Raw genomic sequence first — 26,860 nt, forward strand, 5'->3', positions numbered from 1 at the left:
TTTACATTTTTCATGTCATTTTAAAATTTATTTCTATTTAAATAAAAAAGACTAAGTGATAGGTATTCTTTAAATGGAGGATAACTAATTTTAGCATGGCACCTAAAATACTTAGAAGAATTCCTGGCACATTGTAAATGCTCAATGATTGTTTGCTTTACTATTTTGATATTCTTATTGAGATTGGCCTCTGATAGCGGTAGAGAGGTGTTTAAGATTAAAAAAAAAAAAGGCAGAAAGAAAGAATAGATGCTTTCTACACACACGCATACATGCCCCCCCCTCACCTACACACACTTTCCAGCTTATTTTGGAATACAGGACACAATCATGAGCCTTCTAAAATTGGGGTATGAAGATTATAACTTAACTATGTAGTCTGTGATAGAAATAAACTAAATTGATAGGATGAGAACTGCTTTCCAGAAAAGCCTTGCTGGTTGTATCCTGGTCTCATTAGTTCTATAGGAAAGATGCTAAATTACTGAATAATTTCTTTCAGTACCAGATCAAGAAAATTGTATTAATCTGACCCCTGATGATGCTTTTTAAAAACAGAAACACTGTGATCATTAGCCATTATTGTAAATCCTTCACAGTGCATATCCATTAAGTCTGATTTGAACACATCCAACGTTTCTTATTATTTTATCACAGATTTACTATATGAGCTTCTTCCCTAAGTTTAGTGGGGCATTATTCTTAGACAAATATTACTTAAAGTATAGGATAAAGACTAATAACTGATCTGTAAACTATTTATTACTGGCCTGTTAACTTTATTATTTGTGATAGAAAAAAAATTAGTAGAGGCAGTTATAAACTTTTATAAGTTTGACATGAAAGTTTGGATAAATGTTATGTATGTTTAATAATTTGGATATTTTTATTTTTAAAATTTAATACATTTAAAAAGCTGGTATTACTGGTGTAAAACATATTAGTTTTAGGTGTACAACAAAATGATTTGCTATATTGTGGAATGGTCACCACAGTATGTCTAGTGAATATCTAATATACCAGTTATAATTTTTTTTCTTGTGATGAGAACTTTTAATATGTACTCTCTTAACACCTTTCAGAAATACAGTACAGTATTATTGACTACAGTCATCATGCTGTACATTGTATCCTTATGACTTATTTTTTTTAAAAGATTTTATTTATTTATTTGACAGTCAGAGATCACAAGTAGGTAAAGAGACAGGCAGAAAAAGAGGGGGAAGCAGGTTCCCTGCTGAGCAGAGAGCCTGATGAGATGCGGGGCTGGGTCCCAGGACCCTGAGCTGAAGGCAGAGGCTTAACCCATCGAGCCACCCAGGCGCCCCTCCTTATGACTTATTTTATAAATGGAAGTTCTTTAAAGAGTTTATTTATTTATTTGTCAGAGTGTGGTGGAGAGAGAGAGAGAGAGAGAGAACGCATAAGCAGTGGGAGTGGGAGAGGAAGAAGCAGGCTCCCTGAGGAGCAGGGAGCCTAATGTCAGGGAGCCTAATATAGGGCTTGATCCCGGGACCCTGGGATCATGACAAGAGCTGAAGGCAGATGCTTAACTGACTGAGTCACTCAGGCACCCCTAGATGGAATTTTCTACCTTTTGATCACTTTCACCCATTTCTCCCAACTCCCCCCCTGCCCCGCCCCTGGTCTCTGGTAAACAGTAATGTCTTTTCTGTCTATAGGAGTTTGAGTTTTTGAGTTTTTTGTTTTATAAGATTCCACATGAGTGAGATAATACGGTATCTGTCTGTCTCTGTCCGACTTATTTCACTTCTTATAGTGACCTCAGGATCCATCCATGTTATCACAAATGACAGCTTTCCTTGATTTTTATGGCTGAATAATATTCCCTTATGTATTTATGCCACATTTCATTTTTCAGCATTGATGGACACTTAGGTTGTCTCCGTTTATTGGCTATTGTGAATGTTGCAATTAACATGAGTGCGCAGTGTTTTTATTTGCTTTGGCAGATACACAGAAGTCGAATTTCTGGTTCAAACAGTACTATTTTTAACTTTTTGAAGAATCTCCATCTTGTTTTCTATAGTATACATTCACACCAATAGTGCACAGGGTTCCCGTTCCTCCACATCTTTGCCAATCCTTATTATTTCTTGTCTTTTTGCTAATAATCATTCTTACAGGTGTGATGTGATTTCTCACTGAGGTTTTGATTAGCATTTTTTTAATGATTACTGATGTTGAGTACACTTTTGTGTACCTGTTGGATGTCTGTATATCATCTTTAGAAAAATGTCTACTTAGACCCTGTGTCCATTTTTAACTGGGTTGTTTGCTTGCTTTTGAATTGTTGAGCTCTTTATATATTTTGGATATTAACCCCTTATTAGATACATGATTTGTAAATATTTTCTTCTATTCAGGAGGTTGTCTTTTCATTTTGGTGATGGCAAAATGCAGAAACTTTTTAGTTTGATATAGTCCCACTTATTTATTTTTGTCTTGTTGACTTTACTTTTAGTGTCAGATCCAAAAATTTGTCTCCAAGATAGAGGTCAAGGCTCTCATTGCCTGTATTTTCTCCCTCCCTCCCTCCCCCCTTCCCTCCCTCCTTCCTTCCGATATTATTATTTGAGACAGAGAGAAAGAGAGAGAGAACACAAGAAGGGGGAGTGGGAGAGGGAGAAGGAGAAGCAGGCTTCCTGCTGAGCAGGGAGCTGGATGCTGGGCTCAATCCCAGGACAGCTGGGATCATGACCTGAGCTGAAGGCAGGCACTTAACTGACTGAGCCACCCAAGTGCCCCATCATTGCCTGTATTTTGTTAAGGAGTTTTACAGTTTCAGGTTTTATGTTCAGGTCTTTAATCCATTTTAGGTTATTTTGTGCATGTAAGATAGTGGTCTAGTTTCATTCTTTTGTATGTAGCTGTGACAGTTTTTCTGGCACCAATTGTTGAGGAGACTGTCTTTTACTCTTTGTATATTTTTGTCTCCAGTGTTGTAAATTAATTGATCATATATGCTTAGGTTTAATTCTGGGCTCTCTGTTCTTTTCCATTGATCCGTATGTCTGTTTTTTTATGCCAGTGCAATACGGTTTTGATTACTGTAGCTCTGTAATATAGCTTAAAATCAGGAAGTGTGATACCTCTAGCTTGGTTCTTCTTTTTTAAGACTGTTTTGGCTATTTGGGATCTTTTGTACTTCCACACAAATTTTAGGATTGTTTAAAAGTGAAAAAAATGCCTTCAGAATTTTGAAAAGGATTGCATTAAATTGTAATTCCTTTGAATAGTATGGACATATTAACATTATTCTTCCAATATGATCATGGCTTATCTTTCAGTTTATTTGTGTCACCTTCAATCTTTCATCAATGCCTTATGGTTTTCAGTGTGCATCTCTTTGACTTCCTCAGTTAAATTTATTCCTAGGTATTTTATATTTTAGATGCAGTTATAAATCAGATTGTTTTATTTCTTTTTCTGATAGTTCAATATTAGTATATTGAAACACAATATGGATTGTATATGGATTTTGTAGCCTACAACTTTACTGAACTTGTTTATTCTAACAGCTTTTTGGTGGAGTGTAGGTCTTCTATATCCTGTCATCTGCACAGAGTGACAGTTTGACTTTTTTCTTTTCAATTTGGATACCTTTTATTTATTTATTTATTTATTTTGCCTAAGTGCTCTGGCTAGGATTTCCAATTCTGTGTTGAATAAAATGAAAAGAATGGGCATTCTTGTCTTGTTCTTGATCTCAGAGGAAAAGCTTTTAGCTCTCACCATTGAGGATAATGTTAGCTGTGGGCTCGTCATACATGGCCTTTATTATGTTGAGGTATGTTCCCTCTATAAGCCACTTTTTGAGATTTTTTAAAAAATCATAAATGGATGTTGAATTTTGTCAGATGGATTTTCTATTTATATTGAGATAATCATTTGTTTTGTTCATTTTGTTAATGTGGGTATCACAATGATTGATTTACAAATATTGGATCATCCCTTGCATCCTGGAATAAATTGCACTTGATCATGGTGAATGTTCCTTTTAGTGTTATTATTGAATTTAGTTTGCAAATATTTTGTTGAAGTTTTTTGCATCTGTGTTCATCAGAGATATTGGCATCTGTAGTTTTCTTTTGTATGGTGTCATTGTCTACTTTTGGTATCAGGGTAATGCTGGCTTCTTAAAATGAGTCTGCAAGTGTTCTCTGCTCTTTTTTTGAAAGCATTTCAGAAGAACTGGTATTCTTATTTAAATGTTGATAGAATTCACCAGTGAAGTCATCTGGTCCTGGACTTTTTTTCTGGGGGAGATTTTTGATTAGAGATTCAATCTACTTGCTTGTTATTGGCCTATTGAAGGTTTTCTGTATATTCATGATTTGTTTTGGTAGGCTGTATGTTTCTATGGCTTTGTCCATTCATTCTTTGTAAAGGTTTCTGTGATATCCACTGTAATGTCTCTTTCATTTCTGATTTTTTTTTTTCATTTCATTTATCTCTGCTCTCATTATTGCCTTTTTTTCCTTTTCACTAATCTTGGGTTTAGTTTGTTCTTCTAGTTCCTTGAGGTGAAAAGTTAGGTTGTTTATTTGAGACCTTGTTTCTTAATGAAGGCATTTATCATTTGGGGCCTTCTCTCTTAAGCTGTTTGTGCTGAGTCTCATAAGTTTTGGTATGTTGTATTTACATTTTCAAATTTCTCAAGATATTTTTTTTTTCTTTTGGTTTCTTTTTTGACCCTGGTTGTTCAGCAGAATATTGTTTAATTTTCACATATTTATAAGTTTTCTACTTTTCATCTTATAATTGATTTTTAGTTTTCATACCACTGGGGTCAGAAAAAAATGTTTGATATGATTCAGTTCTCTTAAAATTTTTTTTTAAAGATTTTATTTATTTATTTGACAGAGAGAGATCACAAGTAGGCAGAGAGAGAGGAGGAAGCAGACTCCCTGCTGAGCACAGAGCCCAATGCGGGACTCGATCCCAGGACCCTGAGATCATGACCTGAGCCGAAGGCAGCGGCTTAACCCACTGAGCCACCCAGGCACCCAGTTCTCTTAAAATTTTTAAGACTGTTTTGTGGTCTAACATAGGATTTTTCCTGGAGTATGTTCCATGTGCACTTAAGACTGTGTGTTGTTGCTTAGATAGAATGTTCTGTATGTGTGTGTTAGGTCCATCTACTCTAATGTGTTATTTAAGTACAATATTTTTTAAATAGATTCTCTGTCTGGGTGATCTAATTGATGAAAATGGGGAATTTAAGTCCTCTACTATTTTTAAATTGATGTCTATTTCTCCCCTCATGTCGATTAATGTTTACTTTATGTATTTAGATGGGTGAATAAATATTTACAAATATTATACCCTCTTGTTTGATTCATTCTTTTATCACTATTTTATGACCTTCTTTGTCTCCTATTATAGTTCTTTGTCTTAAAGTGTATTTTGTCAGCTGTATATACACCTACCCTAGCTATTTTTTGGTTTTCATTTGCATGGAGTATATATTTTCCACTCTTTGCTTTCATTTTGCATGTCCTTACTTTTTTTTTTTTTTTTGACAGAGAGAGATCACAAGTAGGCATAGAAGCAGGCAGAGAGAGAGAGAGGAGGAAGCAGGCTCCCTGCTGAGCAGAGAGCCCGATGCGGGACTCGATCCCAGGACCCTGAGATCATGACCTGAGCCGAAGGCAGCGGCCTAACCCACTGAGCCACCCAGGCGCCCCGCATGTCCTTACATTTGAATTGAGTCTCTTACCGCATATAGATGGATTTTGTATTATTATTCACTCAGCCACTGTGTGTCTTTGTATTGGAGAGTTTAGTTCATTTTCATTTAAAGCTGTTATTGATGGCTATGTACTTATTGGAATTTTGTTAATTGTTTTCTGGCTGTTTTTAAGATTTCATCATTCCTTTCCATTTTTCTTGCTCTGTTCCTTTGTGATTCAAAGATTTTCTGTAGCAATATACTTAGAATCCTCTTATCTTTTGTGTATCTATAGGTTTTTGCTTTGTGATTACCATGAGGGTTACATAACACAACACATATATATTATTTCACACACATATATAAAAGTCTATCTTAATTTGATAGCTTAACTTCAGACACATTCTAAATCTTACTTTTTCCCCTCTCACATTTTATGTTTTGACATCATAATTTACATGTTTCAGTTTTTCAGTATTCATTTACAAATTATTGTAGTTGTAGGTATTTTTATTACCTTTGTCTTCTAATCTTCATACTAGATTTGTAGTAATTAACCAACTTCCTTTACAATATAAGATTACTTTGAATTTTACTATGTATTTACCTTGACCAGTGAGATTTATACTTTTATACATTTTCCTATTACTAACAGTACCCTATGTTTCAGCAAAAAAAAGTCCCTTTAACATTTTTTGTAAGACTGGTCTAGGGGCAATAATTCCTTTAGCTTTTGCTTATCTGGAAAACTTGTATTCCACACACCAAACCACATCACCCCCCAGTTCCCACCCCACCCCCCACCCAGCCAAATCTGAAGGACAGCTTTGCTAGGTAGAGTATTCTTGTTGGCAGTTTCCTTCTTTCAGTATTTTCAATATATTGTGCCCACTTCCTACTTGCATGCCAAGTTTCCACTCAACAATTTTGACTGTATTGGGCTTTCATTTATGTATAACGAATTGTTTTTTCCTTGCTGCTTTTAAGATTCTCTCCTTGTCTTGATAACAAATATTGTTAAAATGTCCATACTACCCAAGGCAGTCTGCAGGTTTAATGTAATCCCTACCAAGATACCAACAGCACTTTTCAAAGAACTAGGATAAATGATCCCCCAATTTTTTGAAACCACAAAAGCCATCAGTAGCCAAAGCAATCTTGAAAAAGAAAAACAGAAACTGGAGATATTACAATCCCAGATTTCAAGTTATATTACAAAGCTGTAGGAATCTAAACAGTATGGTACTGGCACAAAAACAGACACGTAGATCAATGGAACAGAATAGAAAACCCAGAAATAAACCTGCAGTTTTGGCCAATTAATCCTTGACAAAGGTGACAGGATATGCAATGGAGAAAAGACAGTCTTTTCAACAAATGGTATTGGGGAAACTGGACAGCAACCTGCAAAAAAATGGAACTGGACCACTTTTTTATACCATACACAAAAATAAACTCAAAATGGGAGACCTGAAACCATAAAAATCCTATAAGGGGAGAGCACAGGCCATAAAATCTCTGACTTTGGCCATAGCAGTATCTGTCTAGACATGTCTCCTGAGGCAAGGGCAATAAAAGCAAAAATAAACTGTTTGGATTGTATCAAAATAAAAAGCTTCCACACAGCAAAGGAAACAACCAACCAAATTATAAAAGACAACCTACTGAGTGGGAGAAGATATTTGCAAATGACATATCTGAAAAAGGGTTAATAACCAAAATACATAAAGAACTGATACAACCAACACCAAAAAACAACTCAGATAAAAAATGGGCAGAAGATTTGAACAGACATTTCTCTAAAGAAGACATACTGATGGCCAACAGACATGAAAAGATGCTAAACATCACTCATCTTAAGGGATATGCAAATCAAAACCATAATGAGATATCACCTCACTCCTGTCAGAATGGCTAAAATAAAAAATACAAGAAACAACAGTGTTGGTGAGGATGTGAAAAAAAAGGAACTCTTTTGCACTATTGGTGGGAATGTAAACTAGTGCAGCCTTTGTGGAAAACAGTATGGAGTTTCCTGAAAAATTAAAAACAAAACTACCATATAATCCAGTAATTCCCTACCAGGTATTTACCCCCCAAATAAAAAAAAATACTAATTCAAGATGGTAGATGTACCCCATGTTTATTGCAGCATTATTTATAATAGCCAAATTATGGAAGCAGCCAAGTGTCCATCAACTGATGAATGGATAAGGAAGATGAAGTGTGTGTGTGTGTGTGTGTGTGTGTGTGTGTGTAATGGGATATTACTTAGCCATAAAAAGAATGAAATTTTTACAACAACATGGTTGGAAATAGAGGGTATAACTCTAAGTGAAATAAGTCAGAGAAAGAGAAATACTATATGATTTCATTCATATGTAGAATTGAAGAAATTAATGAAAAAAAAAAAAAGACAAACCAAAAACCAGACTTTAAACTATAGAGCACAAACTGATCATTACAGGGGGATGGGTGAAATAGATGGAGGGAATTAATAGTACACTTATCTTGATGAGCACTGAGTAGTGTACAGAATTGTTGAATCACTATATTGTATACCTGAAACCAATATAACACTGTATGTTAACTAGCTGGAGTTAAAAACAGAACGAAACCACATAGATGTGAGGCTGAACCAATTGCCAGAAAAAAAATTCTTTCCTTGTCTTTAACTTTAGACAATTTAAGTAAAAGTGCTTTGGAGTGGGTCTCCAAGGGTAGGGACGTTTAGCTTTTATCTCTTCATGTAAGTTTTCTACCCCTTTCTTTCTGGCTTTTCTCATTCTGGGGCATGTATAATATGAATGTTGGTTCACTTAATATTCTCCTATAAGCCCCTTAAGTTTTCTAGTCTCTTTTTTTTTTCTTTTTGCTGTTCTGATTTGATGAGTTCTGTTGACCTGTCTTTGAGTTTGCTCATCCTTTCTTATTCATATAGTCTGCTGCTGAATTCCTCTATTGTATTTTTCAGTTCTGTTATCGTATTTATCATCTCTGTGACTTCTCTTGGGCACTTTCTTATATTTTCTCTTTGTTAAAAATTTTAACTTTGTTCATGCATTTTTCTCCCAAGATTGGTAAGCATTACCTTTGTGACTGTTATTTTGAACTCCGAATCAGGCAAATCATTTATGTTTCATTAAAATCTTTTTTCTGAGGTTTTATCTTGTTCTTTCATTTGGAACATAGTCCTCTCTTTCTTCATTTCCTTGTGTTAGTTTCTATGCATTAGATAAAACAGCTATTTCTACCTGTCTTGAAGCAGCAGCCTTATATAGGAATGGTCTTCATCTCAACCCATCTCTCAAACCTTTGTGCCTGCCCAAGCAGCCTACTTCATTCTTTTTTTTTTAAAGATTTTATTTATTTGACAGAGAGATGGCAAGAGAGGGAACACAAGCACGGGGAGTGGGAGAGGGAGAAGCAGACTCCCTGAGCAGAGAGCCTGATGCGGGGCTCAATTCCAGGATCCTGAGATCATGACCTGAGCTGAAGGCAGGGGCTTAACCCACTGAGCCACCCAGGTGCCCCAGCCTACTTCATTCTTTATGGCTATGAGTAGTTGAGGGTTTGCCAAGACCTGTCAGTATCCCAAAGGAAAAGATCTTGGTTCAGATTCAGATTGGAAGCCAGATCCTCAGGCAGCAGCTTTAAAGTATGCAAACAGATCTCTTTGAGGGGAAGATGGGAATGTTTTTGTCTCTCTACACTGAATCCTGAGGTGGTAGCCTATGAATGCAGGTCCCACTGGCCAACAGAATCAGGATATCAAGGGTTTTGTCCTCTGGGCAGCAGACAGAAGTTGGGGCACTAGCCATAGAGACAAGCTCCTTTCTCAGAAACACCAGCAACCTGGTGTGAGGCGGAGGGAGAGCAGGAAGATAGTGCCCACCCTCTGAGATGTTTGTGGAGAGGACAGAATTGATTCTTAGATGTGTATTTAATTAAAAGCCTGCCCCCAGAGTACAGCCAAGAAGATACACCAATAGACCTCTCATAGAAAGACTAGGCATTTTAGTTTGCTGCTTCTCTGTTTTTCATTGGGGGTAGCTGGTTAAGAACTCATTCTCCATTTGTTGTAGTCATTTTGGATATAAGCCTTGGTAGGTGATCAAAGGGTAACCCCTGGATGGCAGCTACAAAAACTGGGATGCCAAACAAATGCATGGTTTCCTTCTAGGAGGTATTGGTAACCTGAAACGAGGCAAAAGAACACATAGTAGTTCCTCCCAGTCTCCATCTTTGGAGATTATTTCAATAGATCCTTAGATGTGTGTTTAATTAGAAGCCTGCCCTTCAGGTTGAAGCTTTATGATAAGCAAATATTTACCAGAAAGACTGGATGATTTTTTAGTCAGCATCTTTGTGCTAGGCCCGTTTAAGAACTCTTTCTCCATTTGCTTCAGTGCTGTGGTTTCATGGATGCAAGCCCAATTTGCTGTCAAAGCTATGTGTTTAGGACCTCATGTCTCAAGTGTAGGTCATTGTCATCCTTGTCTTCTTTTTACATTTTACATTGTATTTACTTTTTGCTACTTGGTTAGTTACTGGTTTACAGAAAGATATGCATTCTAGAATAAAATGATTTTTTTGGCACTTTGTATACTGCTTATATCCACCTGACATCTAGCCAGTAAGACCCTTTAATATCATCATCTTAAATCTACCCCCTGGAAGAAGCAGTAAAGTACATAATTATGCAGTATTATGTATTAGTTTATGTTGATCTCTGTGTCAGACCCTGTATAAAGATAGGTATGATCCAGTGGGATTTACTTAACATCCTTGAGCCACGGTGTTCTCCTCCATATAATGGCAATAATTATTTAGAACACTCAGCATTAGAATGAGGAGTTAGGAAGAATTTCTTGTGAGCCACAAATTGCTATATAAATGTTAGATTGATGGCATTTTTCTTTCCTATCTTACTTTCACTTCATTTAACAAACCCGTCTTATTTTTTTAAGAAGCCAAAGTCCTGAAGGCTTTTTTTTTTTTTTAAAGATTTTATTTATTTACCTGACAGAGAGAGATCACAAGTAGACGGAGAGGCAGGCAGAGAGAGAGAGAGAGGGAAGCAGGCCCCCTGCTGAGCAGAGAGCCCGATGCGGGACTCGATCCCAGGACCCTGAGATCATGACCTGAGCCGAAGGCAGCGGCTTAATCCACTGAGCCACCCAGGGGCCCTCTGAAGACTTTTTTTTAATTGAAGTATGATTTACTTACACTATTCTAGTAGTTCCAGGTATATGTGGTAGTGATTTGATATTTATATATATTATGAAATTATCCCTATGGTAAGGTATCTGTCACTATACAAAGCTATGACAATATTATTGACTATATTCCTTATGCTGTATATTATATCTCCATGACTTATGTATTTTATAACTGGAAGTTTGTACCCCTTAATCCCCTTCACCTATTTTGCCTGTATCCCAAACCCACCCCACTCTAGTAACCATCAGTTTGTTTCCTATATTTATGAGTCTTTTGTTTTTTAGATTCCACATATAAGTGTCTTATGGTATTTGTATTTCTGTTTCACTTATTTCACTTAGTATAAAACCCTCTGAGTGCATCCACATTGTCACAAATGGCAAAATTTGATTCTTTTTTTGTGGTTGAGTTATATTCCATTGTGTGTGTGTGTGTGTGTGTGCCTGTGTGTGTTTCTGTCTCACCCATTTGACAGGTATGGGGGTGATTCTTCATTGTGGTTTGATTACATTTCCCTGATGATTAATGATATTAAGCACATCTTCATGTCTTTTTTGGAAAAATGGGTCCACTGCCCATTTTTTACTTGGGTCATTTGTCAGATGCATGTCTTAAAAGTTGGGGTATCACATGTGGGGTTCAGACACTCTGCTTTTCAGGGAGAAGTTTGGAATTGTAAGTTCCCTCCTGGTTGTGGGTTGCCAAACTCTAGGGGTGGAGATTGTGGTGAGATTGTGGTAAGTTACTTAAGTGTGGCAGTTCACTTATAGTAAGACACAAAGAGAAGACCTGATATGTCATATAGCCACCTATTCAGAATTGGTTGTTTAAAAAATTCTTTTTAACTTACCTGAATACATTTCCAAAATAGTTATTAGAAATGACTAAGATATAAGAGGGCAGAAGAAGATTCAGTGGGCTAGAGAATAAGGAAATCAAAGATAAGAGTATTTCAAGGAAGGAATAGTCAATAATATAGAATGCTGCCAGTGGTCTAGTGGAGGAGCTCTGGAGAAAGAGCATCAGAATTTGTCAGTAGGAAATGATTAATCATTTTCAAGCTGAATACTTTTAGAAGCGCTGGGTAGAAGGTGTCATACGCATATTGTCTTGCTTGATGAAGAAATAGTTAAAATGTGTAGTAGTAAATAAGTTTGGATAGAGATGATATGGATAGATTTTACAAGGTCTAAATGGCTTAAGGTCACTCTAGGGTAAGTTTGGAGAATGCCTCAAAGCCTTCTACCAGAGTTTTTGCCCATGAATACATTATAGGCAGGGATTATGACTTTTACCTCTATTTCCAAAGCACAACATAGTTTCTGTTACATAGCAGGCATTTAATAAATGTTTGTTGAATGTCAGATAAAAGAATGTAAAAAGTCGTATTAAAATCTTTTATCATAAACTCTCTCAAATTTAACTTTTTTTGTTCTTACCATGAGTATTTTCACACAGGTCTACTACCAAATTATTATAATAAGCTTGCTAGGTAGGTTTTCCTTCTGTCATTTCTCATTTGAGCCAACTTGGGATGAGGCTGTCAGATTTATGTTTTTATACCATGCTTTTGATTGTATCACTCTCATGCTTGACAACTTTATTATTTTTTTTTCCTGTTTGACAACTTTAAAAGCCATATAAATACTTACTGAAATAAATGTAAACTCTTTAGCCTCAAACCAAAGCCTATCCAATATCTGGCCCATTACCTGGGTTTCAGTCCTTATCTTCCACTGCTCCTTTACATCTTGGCATCATTAAGTTTAGAAAACATATAAAGCTATAATCTGCTAGCAAAATACAATGATTGTCATTATCAAAATGACAGAATCCCACAACCAAATATTGGTTGTTCCAAAATAAGTCAAGTTCTTCGATTACATTTCTTTAGTACAATGAAGGAAACTATATTAACCAGAGTGATACCAAAAAAGTTATAGATGTTTAAATGTATACAACATGATGGTTTTGGAGATAAGCAAACACCTGTGAAGCCATCATTCCTATAATTGCCATAAACTTACCCATTACTTTCAAAAGTTTCTGCCCATAGCTCCTTTGTTGTTTCTCCTTTTTTTCCCTTTGTGGTAAGAGCACTTAACATAAGATCTACTCTTTTAGCCAATTTTAAAGTATATAATACAGTATTATTCATCATATATCCTATATTTTACAGTAAATCTCCAGAACTTCTTTTGCACAAATGAAATTTTGTACTTTTTGATCAACACTTTCCTGTTTCCTCCTCTCCCCAGGCCCCTGGCAACCACCATTTCTACTCACTACTTCTGTGTGTTTGACTATTTTGTATTCCACATGTAAGTGAGATCATGTAAGATTTGTCTTTCTGTGTCTGGCTTATTTTACCTAGTATCCTGTCCTTCATGTTGTAGCAAATAGCCGGATTTCCTTAAGACTGAATAGTATTCCATTGTATACCAGGAGTTGTAGTTATTTATAAATTTTGAGTATTAACTCCTTATCTGATATTTGGTTTGCAAATATTTTCTCCCATTCTGTAGGTTGCCTTTTTATTTTGTAGAGGATTTCTTTTGCTGTGAAGAAGTCTTTTAGTTTGATCTAATCATACTTGTCTATTTTTCCTTTTGTTGCTTGTGTTTTTGTTGTCCTATCCAGGAAATCATTGTCTAGTCCAATGTCTGGTAGTTTTCTCCTAGATTTTCTTTGAAGACTTTATTGTTTAGGTTTTAAGCTTAGCACTTTAATCCATTTTGCAGTTTTTTTTTAAAGATTTTATTTATTTATTTGAGAGATCGACAACATGACCTGGGTGGAGGAAGGCAGAGAGAGAGCAAGAAGCACATTCCCTGCTGAACAGGGAGCCTGATGGGGATCAATCCCAGGACCCTGGTGTCGTGACCTGATCTGAAGGCAGACTCTTAACTGACTAAGCCACCCAGGTGCCTGAGTTGATTTTTTAAATATGGAGTGAGATAAGAGTCCAGTTTCCTTTGTTTACATGTGAATTTCTAATTTCTCCACCAGTGTGTATGGGAGACTGTCTTTCCCCCTGTATATACATGCCATCCTTATTGAAGACCAGTTGCTCTTTAAACATAGACTTAGTTCTGGACTCTCTATTCTGTTTCATTAGTTTGTATTTGTTTTTATGCCAGTACCATACTGTTTTGATTATAACTTTGTAATATGTTTTGAAATTGGAGAATGTGATACCTCCAGCTTTATTCTTCTTGATCAATATTGCTTTGGCTATTTGGGGTCTGTTGTAGTTCCAAATGAATTTTCTGTTTCTGTTTCTATTTCTATTTCTGTAAAAAATGCCATTGGGATTTTTAAAAAAGATTTTATTTATTTATTTGAGAAAGAGACTGAGCACAAGCAGGGGTAGAGGCAAAGGAAGAGGGACAAGCAGACTCCCCCCTGAGTGGGGACCCAGACTCAGGGCTGGATCCCAGGATCCCAGGGTCAGGACCTAAGCTGAAGTTAGATGCTTAACTGACTGGAGTCAGCCAGGCACCCTGCCACTGGGTGGTAGAGATTGCATTGAATGTACAAACTGATTGGGAAGTATGGACTTTTTAACAATACTAAATCTTCTAGTCCACGAACATGTGATGTCCTTCTATTTATTTGTTTTATAATTGAAGAGTTTTATTCTTTATAATTTTTTTATTATGTCCGGTTAGCCACTATGTAGTACATCATTAGTTTTTGATGTAGTTTTCAGTGGTTCATTAGTTATATACAACACCTGGTGCTCATCACAACACATGCCCTCTTTAATACCCATCACCCTGTTACCCCCTCCTCCCAACCCCCTCCGCTCTGAAACCCTCAGTTTATTTACTGGGATCCATAGCTTCTCATGATTCTTCTCTCTGATTTCTCCCCCTTCAGATTTCCCTCCCTTCCCTTAGGGTCCTCTGTGCTATTTTTTATGTTCCACATATGAGTGGAACCATACAGTAATTCTCTTTCTCTGCTTGACTTACTTCACTTAGCATAACCCCCTATAGTTCCATCCATGTTGCTGCATATAGTGGATATTTATCCTTTCTGATGGCTGAATACAATACAATATTCCATAGTAGATATGTACCACATCTGCTTTATCCATTCATCTGTTGAAGGGCATCTTGGCTTCTTCCACAGTTTGGCTATTGTGAACATTGCTGTTATGAACATTGGGGTGCATGTGCCCCTTCTTTTCAGTACACCTGTTTCTTTGGGGGTAAATACCTTTTAGTGCAATTGCTGGGTCATAGGGTAGCTCTATTTTTAATATCTTGAGGAACCTCCATACTGCTTTCCAGAGTGGCTGTACCAGCTTGCATTCCCACCAACAGTGTAGGAAGGTTCCCCTTTCTCCACATCCTCACCAACATTTGTTGTTTGCTGCTTTTTAAATTTTTTGCCATTCTAATGGCTATAAGGTGGTATCTCATTATGCTTTTGATTTGTATTTCCCTGGTGGCTAATTATGTTGAGCATTTTTTCATGTGTCTGTTAGCCATTTGTATGTCTTTTTTGGAGAAGTGTCTGTTCATGTCTTCTGCCCATTTCTTGACTGGATTATTTGTTCTTTGGTTGTTGAGTTTGATAAGTTCTTTCTAGATCTTGGATACCAGCCCATGATCTTATATGTCATTTGCAAGTATCTTCTCCCATTCCATAGGTTGCCTTTTAGTTTTGTTGACTGATTCCTTTGCTGTGCAGAAGCTTTTTATCTTGATGAAGTCCCAAAAGTTCATTTTTGCTTTTGTTTCACTTGCCTTTGGAGATGTGTCTTGAAAGAAGTTACTGTAGCCGATGTTGAAGAGGTTACTGGCTATGTTCTCCTTTAGGATTTGGTGGAGTCCTGTCTCACATTGAGGTCTTTCATCCATTTTGAGTTTATCTTTGTGTATATTGTAAGGGAACAGTCTAGTTTCATTCTTCTATATGTAGCTATATTATTTTCCCAGCACCATTTATTGAAGAGACTGTCTTTTTCCACTGGATATTTTTTCCTGATTTGTCAAAGATTAGTTGACCATAGATTTGAGGGTCCATTTCTGGAATCTCCATTCTGTTCCATTGGTCTGTGTGTCTGTTTTTGTGCCAATACCATGTTGTCTTGGTGATCACAGCTTTGTAATATAGCTTGAAGTCTGGCAATGTGATGCCCCCAGATTTTTCTTCTTCATCATTCCCTTGGTGATTCAGTGTCTTTTCTGGTTCCATACAAATTTTAGGATTGTTGTTCCAGTTATTTGAAAATTGAAAAATGCCAATGGTATTTTTTTAATTTTTAAAATTTTTAATTTTTTATAAACATATAATATATTTTTATCCCCAGGGGTACAGGTCTATGAATCGCCAGGTTTACACACTTCACAGCACTCACCATAGCACATACCCTCCCCATAACCCTACCCCCCTTCTCCCAACCCCCCTCCCCCCAGCAACCCTCAGTTTTGTGAGATTAAGAGTCACTTATGGTTTGTCTCCCTCCCAATTCCATCTTATTTCATTCATTCTTCTCCTACCCCCTTAACCCCCCATGTTGCATCACCATGTCCTCATATCAGGGAGATCATATGATAGTTGTCTTTCTCCAATTGACTTATTTTGCTAAACATGATAGGCTCTAGTTCCATCCACGTTGTTGCAAATGGCAAGATTTCATTTCTTTTGATGGCTGCATAGTATTCCATTGTGTATATATACCACATCTTCTTGATCCATTCATCTGTTGATGGACATCTAGGTTCTTTCCATAGTTGGGCTATTGTGGACATTGCTGCTATAAACATTCGGGTGCACGTGCCCCTTTGGATCACTACGTTTGTATCTTTAGGGTAAATACCCAGTAGTGCAATTGCTGGGTCATAGGGTAATTCTATTTTCAACATTTTGAGGAACCTCCATGCTGTTTTCCAGAGTGGTTGTACCAGCTTGCATTCCCACCAACAGTGTAGGAGGGTTCCCCTTTCTCCACATCCTCGCCAGCATCTGTCATTTCCTGACTTGTTTAATTTTAGCCATTCTGACTTGCCAATGGTATTTTAATAGGGATGGCATTGAAAATATATATTGTCCTGGGCAGGATAGACATTTGTTTCTTTTCAAAGTTCTTTCTTCAGTGTTTTGTACCTCCTTGGTTAAATTTATACCCAAGTATTTAATTCTTTTTAAGATTTTTTTTTAATTTTTTTATTTTTTTATTTGACAGAGATCACAAGTAGACAGAGAGGCAGGCAGAGAGAGAGAGGGGGAAGCAGGCTACCCGCCAAGCAGAGAAGCTCGATGCGGGACTCGATCCCGGGACCCCGAGACCATGACCTGAGCCGAAGGCAGAGGCTTTAACCCACTGAGCCACCCAGGCGCCCCATGTATTTCTTTTTGATATTATTATCAGTGGAGCTGTTTTTTAAATTTCCTTTTGATAGGTGGTTATTATATAGAAATGCAGTTGATTTTTGTATGTTGATTTTGTATCCTTTGTCTTTATTGAATTCGTGTATTGTAACAGTGCTTTTTGTGGAGCCTTCAAAGTTTTCTACATTCAAGAATATGTTATCTGCAAACAGATAGTTTCACTTCTTCCCTTCCAGCTTGGGTGCCTTTATTTGTTTTGTTTTGTTTTGAATTGATTGGCCCCATACCTTCTATACTATGTTGAATTAGAGAGGGGAGAGGGGACATCCTTATTTCAGAAGTTAAATGGGATGCTTTTAGCTTTTCACTGTTGTGTACTGATTTTCACTCTGTCCTTTTGATAAATGGCCTTTATTGTGTTGAACTGTGTTTGTTTTCATATTCTTATTTACTGAGAGTTTTTTTTCTTTTTTTTCAGTCATTGGAAGGTGTTGTGTTTTGTCAAATGCTTTTCCTGTGTACATTGAGATGATCATGTGAACTTTATCCTTTGTTATGTTACTGTGGTATGTCACATTCATTGATACTTGTATGTTGAACCATCCTTGCATGGCAGGGATAAATCATACTTGGTTAATTAATGGTTCTTTTGATGTGTTGTCAAACTAAGTTTGATAGCATTTTGTTCTGAATTTTTGCAACTATGTTTGCCAGAAATACTGACCTATAGTTTTCTTTTTTTCTGATTATCTTTCTGGCTTTGGTATCAGGGGTGATGTTGGTCTCCTAGAATAGGTGTAATTGATCCCTCTTCTTTGATTTTTTCAAAGCGTTTGAGAAAGATTGGTATTAACTCTTTTAATGTTTGATAGAATTCTTCTGTGAATCCATCTGGTCCTGGGCTTTTCTTTATTGGGATGTTTTTACTACTTCACTTTTCTTGTTATTGGTCTGTTCAGACTTTCTATTTCTTCTAGATTCATTCTTGGTGGGTAGCACATTTCCAGGAATTTTTCCATTTCCTGTAGGTTTTTCAAACCTACAATTATTAGTGTATAATTGTTAGTAATAGTCCTTTATGATGGTTTTTATATCTGTGAGATCAGCTGTATTGTCTCCTCTTTCATTTCTGTTACTATCTGAGTCTTCGCTCTTTATTTCTTAGTCTAGGTAAGGGTTTGGTGACTTTATCTTTCCCCTAAAACAACTCATAATTTCATTGATTTTTAAAAATTGTCTTCCTTTTCCCTATTTATATTATTTCTTCATTTTGTTAACTTCATGATTAGCTTGTTCTTTTCTAGTTCCTTACAGTATAAAGTTATGTTGTTTGAGATTTTTTAAAAATAGAAAGTTTATGGCTAAAAACTTCCCCATTAGTACTGTTTTTGCTGTCTCCCATAAGTTTTGATATGTTGTGTGTTCATTTTTGTTTGTTTAGAGGTATTTTATTATTTCCCTTTCAATTTCTTATTTGACCCAGTAGTTGTTTGTTAATAATATTTTGAGTGTTTCTGAATTCTCATTTTCATTGTATTATTCATTTCTAATTTCATTCTATTCAGTATCAGAAAAGACATTTCAGATGATTCCAGTCTTTTTAAATTTGTTCAGACCTGTTTTGTGACCTAGCTTGTGATCTTTCCTGGAGAATGTCCCAGGTACATGTGAGAAGAATGTGTTTTCCGTTTTGGGGGGGAATGTTCTGTATGTCTTTAGTTTCTATTTGGTCTGTAGTGTTTTTCTGCTGTTTTCCTACTGAGTTTTTTGTGTGTGGATGATCTATTATAAAGGCAGGGGATTAAAGTATACTACTGTTGTATTATCTGTTTCTTTAGATCTGTAAATTTTGCCTTATATATTAATATATATTGATAGGTTTATATTTGATGTTGGGTGTTTATTTATAATTATTACATCTTCCTTGTAAACTGACCCATTTATCATTATAAAATGCTGACTTTATCTTTTCTAAAAACCAATTCTTTATTTGTCTTGTGATAGTTTCTGAATTAAAGCATATTTTGTCTACTATTTAGTGACTCCTGCTCTCTTTTGGTTACTGTTTGCATGGAATATCTTTATCCACCCTTTCACTTTCAGGCTATGTGTACCCTTGAATCTGAAGTGAGTCTGAGGGTCCCTGGCTGGCTCAGTTGGAGGAGCTTGCAACTTTTGATCTTGGAATCATGAGCTAGAGCCCCACATTGGGTGTACAGATTTCTTTTTTTCCTTCCTTCCACCTACCTTCCCTCCTTCCCTTCCTTTGATTTTATTTATTTATTTGAGAGAGAGAGAGAATACAAGCAGTAGAAGTGAGAGAGGGAGAAGCAGGCTTTCCACTGAGCAGGGAGCCTGATGTGGGGCTTGATCCCAGGACCTTGGGATCATGACCAGAGCCAAAGGCAGATGCTTAATGACAGAGCCACCCAGGTGCCCCATAGAGATTTCTTAAATAAATAATAATAATAATTTTTTAAAAAAGAGTCTCTTGTAGACAACATAGAGTTGAGATTTTTTAAAAAAAAATCCATTCAACCACTCTATCTTTTTTTTTTTAAAGATTTTTATTAATTTATTTAACTGAGAGCGAGAGATCACAAGTAGGCAGAGAGACAGACAGAGAGGGAAAAACAGGCTCCCTGCTGAGCAGAGTGCCCGCTGTGGGACTCGATCCCAGGACTACAGGGATCATGACCTGAGCTGAAGGCAGAGGCTTATCCCACTGAGCCACCCAGGCACCCCCTTTCCTTGCTTCTTAAAGGAGGCCTGTATTGCTGTGTACTTCCCTCTTATGATCACTCGTGCTGCATCCCAAAGGTTTTGGACTGTTCTGATTTCATTTTCATTTGCTTCTATGTATTTTTGTATTTCTTCTTTAATTTCCTGCTTAACCCTTTCATTCTTTTTAGGATATTCTTTACCCTCCATGTATTTGTGGTCTTTCCAAATATTTTCTTGTGATTGACTTCTAGTTTCATAGCATTGTGGTCAGAAAATAAACATGGTATGATCTTAATCTTTTTATACTTGTTGAGGTCTACTATTAACCTTATTTGTCTTCCCTTGTAGATTATGGTTTTCTTTTCCCTTGCTGCTTTCAGGATTCTTTCTTTGTCTCTGTATATTGCAAATTTTACTCCAGTATATCTTGATGTTGGCTTCTTTTTGTTGTTTTCGATGGGAGTTCTCTGTACCTCCTGGATTTGGATGTCTGTCTCCTCCTCCAGATTAGGGAGGTTTTCAGCTATAATTTGATCAAATAAGCCTTCTCCCCATTTCCCCCTCTCTTCTTCTGGAACTCCTATGATATGAATGTTGTTAAACTTCACAGAGGCATTGAATTCTCTAAGTCTATATTCATGATCAATATTTTTCTTTCCCTCTTCTTTTTAGCTTTATTATTTTCTGTAATTTTATTTTCTGTATCACATATTCATTCTTCTACTTCTTCTATCCTTGTGGTCATTACTGTGTCTTGGTTATAGCATTTTTAAAAAATTTTGGCCTGACTAGTTTTTAGGTTTTTTATCTCTGCACTAAGGGACTCTGGTGTTTTCTATGCTTTTCTTAAGCCCAGCTAGTATCCTTCTGATTGTTGTTTTAAATTCTGGTGCAGGATATTACTTATGTCTGTTTTGATTAGATCCTTGACTGTTATCTCTTCTTATTTTTTCTTTTGCAGTAAATTCCTCCATCTTGACATTTTATCTAGGTCTCTATCTTCTCTGTTATAAAAAGCTGTTATGTTTCATGCTTCTGAGAGTAATCACTATACTAAGAGGTATACTGCCTGGCACTTCAGGAAGTGTTTCTGGTGTATTCTGTGTACAGTCTGCTGTTGTGTTTTGGCTGCTTGTTCTGTCAAGTCAGTTCTCTCCAGAGTTCCTCTTTGCCTGCAGTGGTTAGTGTTTTAACTAGGCGTGTTTTGGTCTGCTTGTTAAAAGAGGCTAGATCCTATTTCTCCTATAGTTGAAGCTCTTCGGCACTCTGGTCACTAGACTTGATGCATGCAGGGAGTTCCTGCTAGTCTTTTGGGGGAGAGGCTCACTACCATTCTGACTCTCAGGCACATTTGTCCTAGTTCAGAAGCATCCATAGAGTGCAGAGGGGTGAGGCTTGGTGTAAATGGCTCAGGCCTCCACTGTGGGGAGCTTTGGTGCTCACTGAAGTCCCTCAATGCTGATGGGCAGGGAGGTGGGGTGGAATGGGGTGGGGAAATGGCATCAGTGTGTTCTCTGGTTCCCAGAGAGCAGAGTGTGCATCCACTGCTGCTCAGGAAGAGAAAAGCAAACAATTTCCCCTCATTTGTCCCAGGCATCCCTCAGATCACTGCCTTCACTCTATCTGTGTCTGAGCCATCTGCCCATCCCGTCTTGCAGTGCTCCTGTGTTTTATCTGTGACACTCTGGCTAGGTTTCAAAACTCCAAATTTTAGGGACCCAGTGCCGTATAGACCCACATTGATCCACTGGGGGATGGTCTGGTCAAGCTGTGGCTGGTGCCAGTTTGTCCCAGAAGATCAGTCACACAAATATACAGGGGCTTGGAGTTTATGGTAAAGTGCAGGAAAAAGCCAGTGTCCAGGTTATCTGCCCTCAGCAGGTGTCTCTGTTTGTATGCTAATAAACAGAGCAGTTCAGTGTTGCCCACAGGCTCTTTTGTCCCTGGAGGGACAATGCCACCTCTCCCAAATACATTCCAAGAAGGAGATCTTATCTCCCAATGCCACTTAGGGGGTATCCTCATAACATACTATCCACTTCTGCTCCTGGTCCTCTGACCTTCTCTACAGGAGAACCTCTATACCCACCAGGCTTTACCTGGAGATGTTGAAGACTTTTAAAACTTTAGTCTCTGAGCTCTGCTGCTTCTAAAAACTTGCAAAAATCAGCCCCTCTCATTTTCTCCATCAGTAGTTTTGGGAAGTGTTTTTCTTGTGCAATGCCCCATGCTCTATTCACTCTCTCTTTCTCCTCTCTCTCAGATCAGGCTCCCTCCCCTCCACAGCAGCGGTGATTCCCCCCCCCCCCCAAATTACATCTCTGCCAATCTCTTAGTTTCCAGGATGTGGCCCCTTTTCTCCTTCTGGTTCTGCAGTTTGTTCTCTCAGTTTTCAGACTGACTTCCTGGGTATTCAGAATGATTTGATATTTATCTAGCTCTTCAGGAGGGACAAGGCAAGTATAGGGTTCTCTTACTACTTTGCCATTTTAACTTCTCTTTTATTCTTAAAGTACAGTTTTGCTAGGTAAAGTATTCTTGTTTGGCAGTTTTTTTTTTCTTTCAGTGCCTTGAATCTATCTACCCACCCTCTTTAGACTTGCAAGGTTTCTGCTGAAAAATCCACTGACAGTCTTAAGTGATAAGTCATTTTTCCCTTGTTGCTGTGAAAATTCTTTGTTTTTGACTTCTGCCAATTTAGTTATAATATGTCTCATGATGACCTCTCTGGGTTGAACATATTTGGGAAATTTGGGGCTTCACAGATTTGGATGTTCATTTTCCTGCATAGATTTGAGATGTTTCAACCATTATTTAAGGTTTGGGCCCCCTTTCCTCTCTCTCTCTTCTCCTTCTGAAACTCCTGTGATTTGTTGGTTCTTTTTGGTATTGTATTGAGTTCTATAGGCTTTTTGCATGTTTTCATTCTTGTTCATTTATTTTTTAAAAATTAAAAAAAAAATTTTAGACTTTTTTTTTCTTTTTAAAGAGAGAGAGTACAAGCAGGCAGAGTGGCAGGCGGAGGCCGAAAGAGAAGCAGGCTCCCTGCTGAGCAAGGAGCATGACGCAGGACTTGATCCCAGGACTGTGGGACCGTGGGATCATGACCTGAGCCCAGGGCAGCCGCTTAACTGACTGAGGCACCAGTTGTCCCTTGTTTGTTCATTTAAATTTATAATTTCAAATGAATTGTCTTTGAGTTTGTTGATTCTTTCTTCTGCTTAATTCTGCTATTGAAATTAAAGAAATTTTCAGTTTTATCATTTTATTCTTCAGCTCCAGATTTTTTTTTTTAGTTTTTATTCCCTTACTTTTAAATTTTTTTGTTTTGCTTTTATTTCCTGAGCTTCTCATTTTGTTCATGCATTGTTTTACTGACTTTCTTTAGTATCTGTGTTCTCTTTTAGCTCACTGAGCTTTTTAGAGATAATTTTTTGGAATTCTCTGTCAAGCAGTTCATGGAATTCCATTTCCTTGGCACTGACTATGGAACTTTCTCCATTTCCTTTGGTGGTATCATATTTGCCTGATTCTTTGTGAATCTATAGCCTTGCACTGATGTCTGTGCAATTAAAGGAGCAGGAATTTCCTCCGTTCTTTACGAAGTATTTTGGCAGGTGAAGACCTACTCAGCAGGTCCCCAGGAAACAAGCCTGCCTCCAAGATCAGATCATGGGCTGCTTCCAGGTCTATAGTCTGCAGTTTAACGGAACCAGGATCAGGTCATGCACGGGCTGCTTCCAGGTCTATAGTCAGATCAGTGGTTAGCTGGTTTATTAATGGGATTGTGTTGGTTACGCAAGTGGATAGGCTGCTTCTGAATCCACAGTTGGGAGGCCTGCTACTTGGGACACAGATTGGCACGTTTCCTCCCAGGTCCCTTGAGTGGACAAGACTGATTCTGGGATCACAGTTGAGCAGTTGAAGCTAGTTAGGGGGTTGCTTCTAGGTCTGCAGTTGGAACTGCAGTCTGTGGGCTTGTTTGTAAGGTCACAGGCAGGTGTCAACCCTGCCAGGTCCACCAGGAGGCAGGGTTAGTAGCATGGCAATGGTTGAGTGCAGCTAGAACATGTATATGGGGTAATAGAGCTCCTCCTGAGTCTGTAGTCAGAGTCCTGGGGCAGGGTATGCTTTCTCAGAGAATCCTTCCTCTGTCTTGGGTGCCACTGGGGTGTTGCAACTTTCTACCTGGACTTTGAAGTTCTTACAATGGCACTTTTAGTTGTGGGTGGTTGCCAAATTCGTGTTTTGGGGGGAATGAGTGCTGGAGACCTCCTATTCTACCGTCTTACTAGTAACCATCAATTAGCTGCTGGCCTTCTTGAATTAATTTCATTCTTCTTTTCAAAGGAAAACAAAATTGGAAAATGCCATTTTTCCCCCCTACATGGAATCATTTATCTTTAAACTAATGCTCAAAGCATTGCTTTAAATTGTTTATTCAACTGCTCATCTTTTATAAGAATCATTCCATTGAAATTTTGACTTTATAGATGAGAACTGAAGAGCTGAAGTGATAGTATTTTGGGTTGGAGTTGTGACCATGTATTGTATAGGCTTTGTGAGATACACTTGGTAGACCTCAGTTTATAAAAGAATAGCTGTAAAGTAAATGCTACATGCCTGGCACTATGCAGTACTTCTGAAAAGTTCTTTTTTTCTCCTGTTCACTTCCCGCAGATACTGAGGTTGCTCTCATGCATTTCCGTCTCTGGGCTATGCAGAAAAAACCCCCAAACCCCTTCATATGAAGCCCATTAACTCCACATGTCTCTCTTGTCCTTATCTGTATTTTTGTTGTTGTTGTTGTTTTTCCAAATTTTGCACTTCAGTCTCAAAGACTTCGTTAAGCAGAAATGACTCATTTTCAGAGAGAAAGGTAAGAAAGTAAATAGGCGAAGCTAAGATTTATCTTTAGGGAATAGTGAGAAGGGGACATATTGAGAATATTCAAATACTATTTTTGTTCCTTCACACACACAGTCATCTATGTGCTATTTGTGCTTTTTCCTATAATTTCTCATACATCTTCTTCATGTTGAAATTCTTATCTTTGAAGGCCACCCGCTCAGCTGAACATCTTGGCTGGAAGTCATTGTTCTCTTACCTCCTCATGTTTTTTAGGGGGTACCACTTGTAGTCTAACTTACTATGTACATTTCTTTCTTACTAAATTAGGCAAGAATCATGCCATTTTTCTCAGTGACCTTCAAAGCTTGGCTTCTCAAAGTATAATCTCCAAGCCAGCAGCATACACATTACTTAGAGCCTGTTAGAAATTCAGAATCATGGGCTCTGCTCCAGACCTATTCAGTGAGAATCAATATTTTAATAAGGTACCCTCATTTATTTGTATGATCATTAAAATTAAGCCTTTGTTATAATCAGCTGACTTGGTATTTTACATTATAATATCCAAGAACTGTCTTACAACACACCAACTAGCAATGCCCAGGGATTTATTTTTATTAATTTACTGGAAGCTCTTGGCAGTTATAACACTGTTATTCTGTTACACTTTAAGTACTTTGGGTAATTTGGATACCATTACCTTCTTCATTACAGGTCTTAGTCCTCAAAGATTCTGCACAGGTGTCTTTTTCAAGTTCATTTCTTCTGTCAAGTACTTGTCTGTTGTTTTTTCATTGCAAAAAGGATTAAAAAGAAAATTATAGGGTTAATATGTTATAGACTTTAAAGTATGAATACTTTCAAACTTCTGAAGTTTTAAAAAATGCAGTAAAAAATTTCCTTGGAAACTTTAAGCAATACAATCATTTAAATATCATAGTATTAAAAATACTGAAAATCATTTCCAGTTTTTCCCCATCATTAAATAATTTATAGAACATTTTTGATGAATAATTAAATTCAAATTTAGGATACAATTAAATGTTTTACATATATGATTTTCAAAAGAAGTAATGGAAACATAATGTGACACTCTAAACTGCTGGAGTTTAAAAGATTAGAATGGACAGTAAAAATTTCCTATTAAATAAATTTTATTTTCCTAGTTTTAAAAGTAATCTATTATTATAGAAAAATTTAAAAACCACAGGAAAAAAATTAACATAATCCAAATATCCAGAGTTCTTATTTGGATAATTAGCTCCTGTACTAACTATTACACATTTTTAAAAACAAAGCTGAGAGGGGCACCTGGGTGGCTCAGTGGGTTAGGCCACTGCCTACGGCTCGGGTCGTGATCTCAGGGTCCTGGGATCGAGCCCCGCATTGGGCTTTCTGCTCAGCAGGGAGCCTGCTTCCCTCTCTCTCTCTGCCCGCCTCTGCCTACTTGTGATCTCTCTCTGTCAAATAAATAAATAAAATCTTTAAAAAAGCAAAAACAAAAACAAAGCTGAGAAATATTGTCTTATGTTTTTTATAGTTCTCATACATTTTTTGTTAAATGTTTTATTTACATTATTATACCTTAAAATGAACTTTCAGTGATGTAGATTCAGGGTATCTGGCTAGCTCAGTTTTGAAGAGCATGAGACTCTTAATTTCAGGGTTGTGAGTTGGAGCCTCACTTTGGCTACAGAGATGACTTAAAAATAAAAATCTTAAAGAAAAAGATATAGATTCTATGAATTTAACAGATGTATAGATATATGTTACTGCTGGGTGCCTGGGTGGCTCAGTCAGTTAAGCAGCCTTTTCTTGATTTCAGCACAGGTCATGATCTCAGAGTTCTGGGATTAAGCTCTTGTCCCACTGTGTGCTCAGCAGGGAGTCTGCTTGAGGATTCCCTCTCTTCCTTTGTCCCCCACCTCTAAAACAAATAAATAAATAAAATCTTAAAAAAAAAATTCTGCTACTGCTACCAGTATGTAGCATACAGAACAGTCTCAGCATGCAAAACAAAAC

At 37.2% G+C, this 26,860-nt stretch overlaps 1 protein-coding gene across 9 annotated transcripts in view; it reads right to left on the reverse strand.

The window, feature by feature from the left end:
• Positions 1-26,860, reverse strand: part of LOC101686034 (WD repeat containing planar cell polarity effector) — a 531,713-nt gene that overhangs the window by 46,085 nt on the left and 458,768 nt on the right. For all 9 annotated transcript variants that reach the window (XR_006606054.1, XM_045077902.1, XM_045077899.1 and 6 more), the window contains one exon: positions 25,539-25,618. Coding sequence is in view for 8 of the 9 variants with exons in the window: in XM_045077902.1 (XP_044933837.1) it covers positions 25,539-25,618 (80 nt within the window). In the remaining variant the exon portion in view is untranslated. The remainder of the gene's footprint in view (positions 1-25,538; positions 25,619-26,860) is intronic.

Source organism: Mustela putorius, unplaced genomic scaffold, assembly GCF_011764305.1.
Source record: "Mustela putorius furo isolate JIRA1106 unplaced genomic scaffold, ASM1176430v1.1 tig00000224_pilon_pilon_pilon, whole genome shotgun sequence".
Lineage (NCBI taxonomy): Eukaryota > Metazoa > Chordata > Mammalia > Carnivora > Mustelidae > Mustela > Mustela putorius.